Here is an 11001-nt window from a genome sequence, read left to right on the forward strand (position 1 = left end):
AAGCCCGGTGGATCAGGATGTGCTCCACTCTGGCTTTATAGTACTTAAATATTTTGTTTAAAAAATATTGCTACTTATTATTATTATTATTATTCTCTCCCACACATTTTATTCATTCCCATAAACTTTGTTTTGTTGCAGTTTTTGTCAAATTTTGTTTAGATTTCTTTACATTGATAAGCTGCATTGGAGGAGAATTTTTATTATTACAATATTACACCTTCCTATCTAGGAACAGGGTACATCTTTCCATTCAGGACCATTTTTTTACATTCATCAATTATAGTTTCTTGATATAATTTCACTTTTGGAAATCAGAAATATCAAAAAGTTAGCTCTGGGAAGAAGAGATAGCCTAAAGTTTGTGTTTTCTGTGTTTATTTTATAAGACAGGAGAGGATAATCTAGAACTACCTTATAACAGGACTTGATCACACTTACTATTCTTGTGCCAATTACGTATTAAGAAAGAAAATGGCAATATACTTACTAGACAAAGGACAAAATGCCTGTAATATTAGGAATACTTTGTCTTGAAAATACAATAACCTTGCTATATCTCCATAGATAAAGTTGCCAGATTTTGTGTTGAATGTACACCAACTTGCCATGATTTGGGGCATGTCACTTTAATATTTTATGTCCATTTTCCTAGCTGAAGAGTAAAGTATCAAATTGGGATATTTTTTTAAAAATCATTTAAATTCTAATTAGACCTATCCATCTATTTAGTTAGAACTACTCAATAACATATACCAAGTTTCGTGGAAGGAAGAATCTTATAACAGCTTCCAGAGATGGAATGGATTTCAATTCAAGAAAGGGTGGACAACTGCTTTGTAGTGATGACTGTATTCAAACTTTGTACTCAGAAATGATTGTGAAGCCATCAAATTGGCTTTTTCCCCACTAATCTGATATTTGTAACGAAGCCTTGATAGTGGACATGCATTGGGCTGCTAACTGCAAGGTCAGCAATCAGCCGCAATGCAGGAGAATTAGAATCTCAGAAACCCAGAAAGGCCAATCTACCCTGCCCAATAGGGTCACCATAAGTCAGAAATGACTCGATTGCAGTGAGCTTAGTTTTTTGGTTTGTTGGCACAGTGGGTTATGCATTAGACTGCTAAACACAAGATTAGCAATTTGTAGCCACCAACCTGTTGTATACAGCACCACTAGAAGTTGGAACCAACTCAATGAAACCTAACAACATCCTAATTCTGCACCAAATTCTTTATAGACTTTGTAAAGTTATCACATAGTGGGTATTTTTACTTTTAAGAACCCTGGTAACAATTCTACCTTATAAATCTAGCTATACTAGAGGATGTACACTGGTACAGATAGGAACTGGAAACGCAGGGAATCCAGGACAGATGAACCCTTCAGGACCAGTGGTGAGAGTGGCAACACCAGGAGGGTGAAAGGAAGGTGGGCTAGAAAGGGGGAACCGATTACAAGGATCTACATATAACCCCCTCCCTGGGGGACTGACGACAGAAAAGTGGGTGAAGGGAGACATCGGACAGTGTAAGGCATGACAAAATAATAATAATTTATAATTATCAAGGGTTCATGTGAGAGGCGGGGAGGGAGTGGAAATATGAGGAAATGATACCAAGAGCTCAAGTAGAAAGCAAATATTTTGAGAATAATGAGGGCAACAAATGTACAAATGTGCTTGACACAATGGTGTATTTATATATTATGATAAGAGTTGTATGAGTCCCCAATAAAATGATTTTTAAAACAACGAACCCTAATAACTTCGGCCATATATTTGGAGAATTCAGCTCCAGACTATCATAGTAAAATGAGTATCACAATACAGCAAGTCCAATGAATTTTTTGGCTTCCCAGTGCATGTTGAACATTGAATAAGGAAGACAGAAGAAGAAGTGATGCATTTGAATTGTGATGATGACAAAGAATATTGAAAGTAACATGGAAAACCAAAAGGATAAACAAGCCTTTCTTGAATGAAGGTATGGCCAGAGTGCTCCTCAGAGGCAAGGACGGTGAGATGTTGTCTTACATACTTTGGACATATTGTCAAGAGAGACCAGTCCCTGGAGAAGGACATCATGCTTGGTAAAGTAGAGGGGCAGCAAAAAGAGGAAGACCCTCCACAAGATGGATTGACATCGTGCCTGCAAGAATGGGCTCAACACAGGACCGTGCAGTGTTTTAATCTGCTATGCATAGGGTTGCTATAGGCCATAACTGACTCTATGACACTTAACAACAATAACAACAGTGCATGTAAAAGCTATGTTTACACTATACTATAGTCTATATAGTGTGAAATATCATTATGAAAAAGAAGAGAGGGCAGTGTTTCATTATCTTGTACATAGGGTTGCTATGAGTTGGAACCAACTAGACAGCATGTAACAATAACAACAATAACATATTTTAACTCCCCTTGCTTTAATGCCAAGAGGAGCCCTGGGTTAAATACAGCTAGAAAAATGATCTGAGTTTTCAAATGGGAAAAAACAATTTTTAATTGAAATATTGTTACAAGTAACTTTGTGACAATATTTTTAACGTGTGATGTAATCTTAATGTATATTACTCACTGCCATTGAGTCAATTCTGACTCATAGTCACCATATAGGACTGGGTAGAACTGGTCCTGGAAGTTTCTGAGACTGTAATCATTTGCAGGGGTAGAAAGCCCCTTCTTTCTCCTGAGGAATACCTGGTGATTTTGAACCACAGACCTTGTGGATCACAGTATAATGCATAACCATTACACCACCAAGGTTCTAGTGTATGTTAAATGTTGATATAATGTTAAAAATATTGTTGAACTATTGTAAAATAATGTTTAAACTATTGTTAAAATTACCAAATGTGACACAAAAACATGAAGTGAGCACACACTATTGGGAAAGTGACACCAACAGATTTTTTCAATGCAGAGTTGCCACAAACATCCAGTTTCTAAAGAACACATTATCTGTGAAATGCAATAAAGCCTTGTTGAATAAAATGAGCTGTGCCTATAATAGCAGGCCAACAATTGTACATTACCTCTACCATCATTTGAGAAAGATAATAAATCAGATAGAAGTGAGATAGAAGCAACTTACTCATTTGTTTATTCCACTCCTGCTTATATCTGTAATCTAAACTATACAAGTGAGCCACAGTCCTGTTTTAATGATTCCTTCTATATCCATATTTGACAAACTTCAACTACTTCTGTCCCTATTAAGTATTATTTAAAACATTGAACCCATTATTCTACTTCTAATGGCATTTTACTTATAAATGTATGAGTATGTAACTATGTATTGGTGTGTTTTTTATGAACACATAAATACATATACAGAAACCCAGTATGTATGTATGTGTATACACATGCACATTTATATACTCACACATTCATGACTATGGAACAGTGAATAAACATTTATGCTTATGTTGTATATGAATTGCAACAGCAGTGACCCTAGTGCACTATATTAAATGCGCTGATGTTTTTAATGACTTTGGAAAACAAAAAGAAGATATCAAATGCCTCCAAATATAAGTTACAATGTTACAGTACGTTTACTGCCTGAAAGGCAAGATTAGAAAAGAGAACATTTTATAGGTTAATTTCTTCTTACCAGTAAGCCTTTTGTATGATAGATTGCAAGCCTATTTATCACAAACAAAATCCAAACATCTTTCAAGATTCATAGAGTTTATAAATATTTTAATAATTTTCCATCCAAATATCACATTATTAATAGACCTCTAGGCCCAGAAGAGGAAAAAAACTTGTCCAAAATCACATAGTAAGTTAGTGGTGAGACTGAACAAAGATCCAAGTCTTGTGACTTTAATGTCCAAGTCTTGTGACTTTCAACTCAGTGCTCTCTTTGTTAAGTGCATGGATAATTTTATTCAGCATAGGTTTCCCTCTGTAATTTCAATGCCCACTACAATACCTGGTATATAATAGAAGCTCAGCAAATGTTAATGTGCACTAACAATGATTGTCCTAGGCATTTAACTTTAAAAAGAAGCAAACCAAAACTCACTACCATTGAGTCAATTCTGACTTATAAAGCATGCCTAGATAACATCAGGATAAATCATCAAAGAGAAGAGAAACGATCAAAGTTGTCAAGGATTTTGCCTTGCTTGAATCCATTATCATTGCTCAGCAGGAGACTAAACAATGCACTGCATTGGGTACATTTGCTGCTAAGTCATCTTTAAAATGTTGAAAAGTGAATGTATAAGTTGGACACTGAATAAGGGAAATCAAAGAAGAATGGATGCATTGAAATTATGGTACTGGCAATGAATACTGAAAGCACCATGGAATGGACTGCCAAAAGAATAAACAAATCTATCTTGGAAGAAGTACATCCAGAAAGCCCCTTAGAAGCAAGGATGCTGAGACTTTATTACACATACCAGTCCCTGGGGAAAAAATATCATGCTTGGCAAAGTTGAGGAGCAGTGATAAAGAGAAAGACTTACGACAGTATGCAACAATGGGCTCAAACTTAACAATTGTGAAGGTGGTACAGAACAGGACAATGTTTCATAGGGTCTCTAAGAGTTGGAACCCACTCGCTGACACCTAACTGCAACAACATCTTTTAAGTCCCATTACTTTAATGCCATGAAGCACCTGGGAAAACATAAAATATGCGTAGAAAAAATATCCGAGTTTTCAAATAGCAAAATCTCAGTTTTATGCATTTTCCATTACAACCTCCTTCATTTCATAAGTGAAATCAAATGGAAGAAGTAAAGCCAGAGTGTTCCTTAGAGGTAATGATGGCAAGACTTCATCTTACATACTTTGGGCATATTGTCAGGAGAGACTAGTCCCTGAAGAAGAACATCATGTTTGGTAAAGTGGAGGGGTGGCGAAAAATAGTACCTCCCTCAAGGAGATGTATTGACACCATAGCTGAGTCAATGGGTTCAGACATAAGAACAATTGTGAGGATGGCACAGGACCAGGCAGTGTTTTGATCTGTTGTGCATACAGTCATTATGGGTTAGAGCTGACTCAGTGGCATCTAACAACAACAATATTGTGTAGGGTATCCTTCTCTGAGGGTGCCCTGGTCACTTAATCTGAACCAAAAGAATAGGATGTAGGACCTGCCTTGTAGGAGCTGACCCTGAAAGGCACTATTGCACCCATAGCACCCTCCTTACTATGCACATATTGCAGTCAGACTTAAAACTGCAGCAGAAAAAAGGTGCACTATATTATGTGTTCTACATACTTATACAATTATGAGTACAAATATGTGGTATGATTGAAAGTGTTGGCCTAGAAGCTTTAATTTTCTCATCTGTTAAATGAAGGTGATAATAGTACCTATCTCAAAACAAAGTTAAAGTGGTTTGCAAAACTCCTAATACTCTCATAGTAGCTGCTCAATAAATGGTCTTTTTCTTCCTTTAGGATCCTCTAATTCATTGGAATTTTCAGACAAGCTATTCCTAGGAGCTTATTTTAAAATGAAAGCATTATACTGGATTGCCATTTATAGGTTCTTTGACAAAAGGAGGCAGGAAGAAAATAAAAATGGAAAAGAAGACAGAATTCTTTATTATAATGTGCTAATAACATGTTCTTACAAGTAGCTTATAAATGTACTTTGCTGACCTGGTGACGACATCAAATACCCTACAAATGCCTGTGTTCTCTATGTCGAATTGGTAATTGCTACCAAAATCAAGTTCAAAACATTTTCTTCCTTCTTGAACTCTTTGATTTTTTTTGTAGCCCACAAGGTTAGTGATATGATCACTAACAAATTAAAAATAATTAACAATCTCATGGAGTTCTCTTTTGTAAATGTTATACCTGTAAGGTGTCTATGACAATAAAAATCTGTTAGTTCAACTATGACTTTAAATATGATTAAATGCACTAGTTGGAAGAAACAGTGAGTACAAGTCAGCTGTGCCGTTTAATCATTTCTTCACATTCTGCTTTCCTAGTTTTTAGTGAAGGTAGAGGATCTTATTTAAAATAAAAAAGAGTAGTCTTATTAATGAAGGTCTCAGTAGAACCTGATTAAAAAACACCTATAAAATCAAGCAATATGACATTAAATTAAACTAACCCTTTTCATAGTTTCCATGTGGTCAAATTCTCAGCAGACAAGCCATTTTTGCTAATATTCAAGAAGAAACATTAACAAGTCTGTCTGTTCTTGTATTTGCTTTCCCAGGGAAGCAGAAGTACCTGTGTGCCAGCAGAAATGATTGCACCATCGATAAATTCCGAAGGAAAAATTGTCCATCTTGTCGCCTCCGGAAATGTTATGAAGCAGGGATGACTCTGGGAGGTATGATACTTTTCCTTTTCTTTGGCTTTTTCCCTCCTCTTCTCCCTATGTCTTTCCTTTTTTCTCCATGTCTTTAAACCCTATGTTTGACTTTGATGATTCCAAAGAATTCAGCCAATCTCTAGGCTCAGGTTAACTCCTTTATCTATAGGCAGGCCACTTCCAATTTCAGGGCTTGGCATAGGAGCAAGATGTGAAGCAGGTATTAGCACTCAATAAAGAGTAGTAAATTTGGACATGAGTGGGCAGAGCTCCCTAAGGGACTTAATGACACCAACCTGATATTGTTAAAATGTGGCTAGAATGAGAGAATTAAGGAATTCAGAGTAGTCGCAGGTGCAGGGTGACCCAGGCACAGACTGGCCCTGAATACCCAGGAATATCATTCATTTAACTGCTACTTATGTCATAGGACTAGCCACTTGGAATGAGAAGCCTGTGACTAGGCTGCCAAATAGAGCCAATTTCATGTCCTGCACTCTCCCATCTATGAACGGCCTTATTAATAATTTCTTTTTTTTTTTTGCAAATCTATTGATCATTTCCAAAAACATATTTTTAGTACCAGAATAGCTTGACAGGAAAAATAGCTCTTTAAAGGGCAACTCTCCATCATAAAATCCTCTGTTCCTTGGACCTACCTCTATCATGAGCACTGTCAGCATTCCAGGAGGACTTGGCACTAGTTAACCCACACTTACATTTTTTCCTTCTAAAATCTTCATCTCCTCATATTTACATCTGTCCAGCACCAGGGTTTTCCGTGCTACCAACTGCTTTCAAAAAGTATCTGCATTTTTCATGAGGAAAAAGATCTACTTTGGCATAGAAATTAAACTTGAAGAAAGGCAAACCTATTTCTGGGTGCCTAAAACTATAGTCCCATGCCTGATTACTCATTATCAGCTTGGAAAATCCGAAAGACTAGAATTCAACCCTCCCCTCATAGGGCTAATTTAGAGCAATTGTCCATCTCTGACTGTCTATGTGATATACAATACCTTGTTTGCCAATGTGCATATTTACAAAAGCCAACCTGTTCCCTAACCCTGACACATGGCTATATATGGGCTATGTGTGGACAACTGCATCAGCTCCTGCTGATAAGCCAGTATCACTCTCTAAAATGGACAAAGTACTATTTAAACAAAGGCATCTCAAATAATTTCTAGTACTCCCAGACACCGCAGGCAGATGCTCTATGAGTGGCTTTCCAAATGAAACTCAATATATGAGAAAAGCCAACCTTGTTTTTCTTGCCTCACTTAAGAATTATCTTACTGTTGTGGACTTCAGTAGGAAGGAAAAAGCAGCACTGTGATTCGGGAGGGCTCTTGGGCAGCTAGGTAAGATAACAGGGATTGACAGGGAGACAATATCTTCATATGGATGTTCCAACACCACAGTGAGGGGATCTGATAAACTCAAATCTCTATTTGCCTTCTATGAATTATCTGTAAGAGATGCAAACTCCTAATAGGGAACCCTTTGGCTTGCCATCTGCTAATATGAGTTACAAGCCTTTTTTTGATAAAGGTTAAATTTAATAGGGAGTGATGAAAGTCTTCATAATTATCTGAGTCCCTGGCATTTTCTTCCATCACATACCAGTCTGCGATACTCCAGTGAACCTCTATATCACAGACAAGTCCAGTACTTCATATAGCTTTCAGGTATAAGTTTGAAAACTAATTTATTGGAGTGGTACAATAAGGTTTCAAATTGATTAATTGGATAGGCTGCTCTGATTTGAGTGAACTAGTCAATACAATGAAGAAAAGTTGAAAAGTGTTGTGGCTGGCTTTCATTTCAGTTCCATTGCCCTGACATTTACTGAGTACCTGCTATGTACAGGTAGGTTATAAAGCAGATTTAGAAGTAGGTTATAAAGTCCCAGCATCTTTATTTATTGTGTACCCCTTTGAATCCTCAATTTTCATCTATTTTTTAGATATCTCGCTCACAGAACAATAATGAAGACCAGATGGTTTAAGGAATATGACTATCCTTGATAAACCACAAATTAGATGAATGTGGAAGCTCATTATTACAGTGAAGTCAATAGCACTTTTACTGTTAAAGTTTTCACAGAACTTCCCAGTTAACTTTTATCCTGAGTTACTTAGGAGGCCAATATAACATGTGACAATTTCAACAGGCAGAGCAGCACCAAAATTCATTTTTGATCTCTTCAAATTAAAAAACACCACCATGATACTGTTTAGAACATGATTTTAGTAATTTAGGGAATCATATGTTCCAGTACTATGTCAGCAAAAAACCTAGTATGTACTCTCAGATACTGCTTAAAAAATAACCCTTTTACTAATTTCCATATACCTTGAGATATATATATATATACTTACTTGATATATATACAACATATAGATGAATATATATACTCTATATATATACCTACTATAAATTCCTTCAAAGTTTCTTGTTAAGACCAGTGGTGAGAGTGGTGATACTGAGATGGTGGAGGGAGGGTGGGGTAGAAAGGGGGAACCGATTACAGGGATCTACATATAACTTCTTCCCTGGGGGATGGACAACAGAAAAGTGGGTGAAAGGAGACATTGGACAGTGTAAGATATGACAAAATAATAATTTATAAATTATCAAGGGTTCATGAGGGAGAGGGGAGCGGGGAGGGAGTGGTAAAAATGAGGAGCTGATGCCAGGGGCTTTACGTGGAGAGCAAATATTTTGAGAATGATGAGGGCAATGAATGTACAAATGTGCTTTATACAATTGGTGTATGTATGGATTGTGATAAGAGTTGTATGAGCCCCCAATAAAAATGATTTTAAAAAGAATGAAAAAAAAGAAAGAAAAAAATGAGAACATAGAAAAAGATAGAAAATAAAATAAAAAGGAAAAAAGAAAGCATCAATTGAGAGTGTCTCTTCTGATTACTTTAGGAGTATACGTCCATAAGATTTAGATTCAGCATAGACATTTCAATTACCTTGAAAAAGAATTCACATAATTTCATTCCCTTCTTCCCATCACTCAAAATTGCTAATAATCTGAAATGGCAAATAACAATATGGCTCTTGGGCAGTGGACTTGACCAAGGAACTTTGTAATGCTGAAATTTTTATTCCAATATCTAAACCCACACAGAAAATAGTTTATCAGCCCTGTTTTAGCTTATCAAACCTTTTCTATTTTATACATAATCAAGAATTAAGTACTTTGATTTGCATAGCAATTTAGTTACCACTATTTACAGTTTTACTCACCACTATGTGTCTAATAATACACTCGATGCATAGACTATTGAGCAAATGGAGAGCAGAAGACTCTTTTCTCTATCTTAAAGAAGCTGACAGTAACTTCTTTAACTGATAACTGCTTAGGCCTCAGGTTCTCTAATATGGGTTTCTCCATAATGTCCCATCTATAGTTTGGTGATTGTATCTCCTCAACTTAGAGCTTCTTAATGCATATAATTTTCCTTCCCAATTCAAGGCCTACCTATTTGTTCATTGCATCGTTTTTAACCAGATGTTGATGCTTCTGAAATGAACTTGAGATTGGTTAGATTCTCAGGATGGTTCCATTATAGACTACCTCTACGATCTCAGCTACCCACACATCTTTTATTGCATATAGTTTATTTCTGTCTGTTTTAAAAAGCAACATCTTGCTAATTTGATTCAGAATTTCAAATCTCTTACTTACTTTTATTTACGAAAACACTTATAAATATAACTGTCCACATAAGTACATTCCCCCGAGTGCAGCTATCTCTGACGCTTTTTTCACAACCCATATTTAGAACAAATTCATACACATCTCTTGCTTTCTCTGCAGTTCAAAAGGATTTGGTTCCACTTTCCAAGATAGAAAATAAAAGAATTTCCCTTCCTGTTAACTGTCCCTCTGACCTTTCCTTTCTCTCTATTTCCCCTTCTCTCTTTCCCAAATACTTCGTCTTTGTGTTTTGCCACTCTTGTGTTCTTGGCTTTTAGTAAATTGGCCCCTGCTTACTCTCCCCTATCCCAGACCTTAAAAGATCACAGTCCTTTCAGGAATTTCAGGTAGCCTACAAACACAGAAGAGAAAGAAAATTGACACAGTGTGTGTGAGTATCTGAGGTGTGCAGCATTTCTTTCTAAGATTACTCTAGCACATTTGAGAAATCAATCTCCTTTGAGGAAACTGAACTCATATGCGACTTCAAACTTTGAAACAGGATTCTCTAGTTAGGAAGGTGGCTCAGGGTGTCCTCTGGCCATGGTCTGATATTGTCATGACACTATCTTTAGGTTTCAGTATTGAAGATGGTCATAAAGTCAGCTGTTACATCGTTCTTCATACTCAAGAGCAACCCAGCATCGCTATCTCTGGATACAATGTCCTGGATGTAAGAGAGTGATTCTATTGTTAAAATACTATCTATGGCATGATCTTCACAAAACAAGATTCACTGCATTGATTCATTCAACCATCTCTTCCATTTATTAGGGGCTCATACAATTTATTGGGGGCTCGTTGATTCAACCATCTCTTCCATTTATTATGGGCTCATACAACTGTTATCGCAATCCATACACACATCAATTGTGTAAAGCACATTTGTACATCATTCTCAAAACATTTTCTCTCCACTTAAACCCCCGACATTAGGTCCTCATTTTTCCCCTCCCTCCCTGCTCCCCCTCCC

The 11001-nt window shown here is 36.5% G+C and overlaps 1 protein-coding gene across 1 annotated transcript in view; it reads left to right on the forward strand.

Annotated features, from left to right (window-relative positions):
- Positions 1-11001, forward strand: part of AR (androgen receptor) — a 277936-nt gene that overhangs the window by 227271 nt on the left and 39664 nt on the right. Inside the window, exon 3 of the mRNA XM_004715439.2 lies at positions 6210-6326. Coding sequence (XP_004715496.1) covers positions 6210-6326 — 117 coding nt within the window. The remainder of the gene's footprint in view (positions 1-6209; positions 6327-11001) is intronic.

The sequence above is a fragment of the Echinops telfairi genome, unplaced genomic scaffold (assembly GCF_000313985.2).
Source record: "Echinops telfairi isolate 266 unplaced genomic scaffold, ASM31398v2 ScPeMD7_7423;HRSCAF=8461, whole genome shotgun sequence".
NCBI lineage: Eukaryota > Metazoa > Chordata > Mammalia > Afrosoricida > Tenrecidae > Echinops > Echinops telfairi.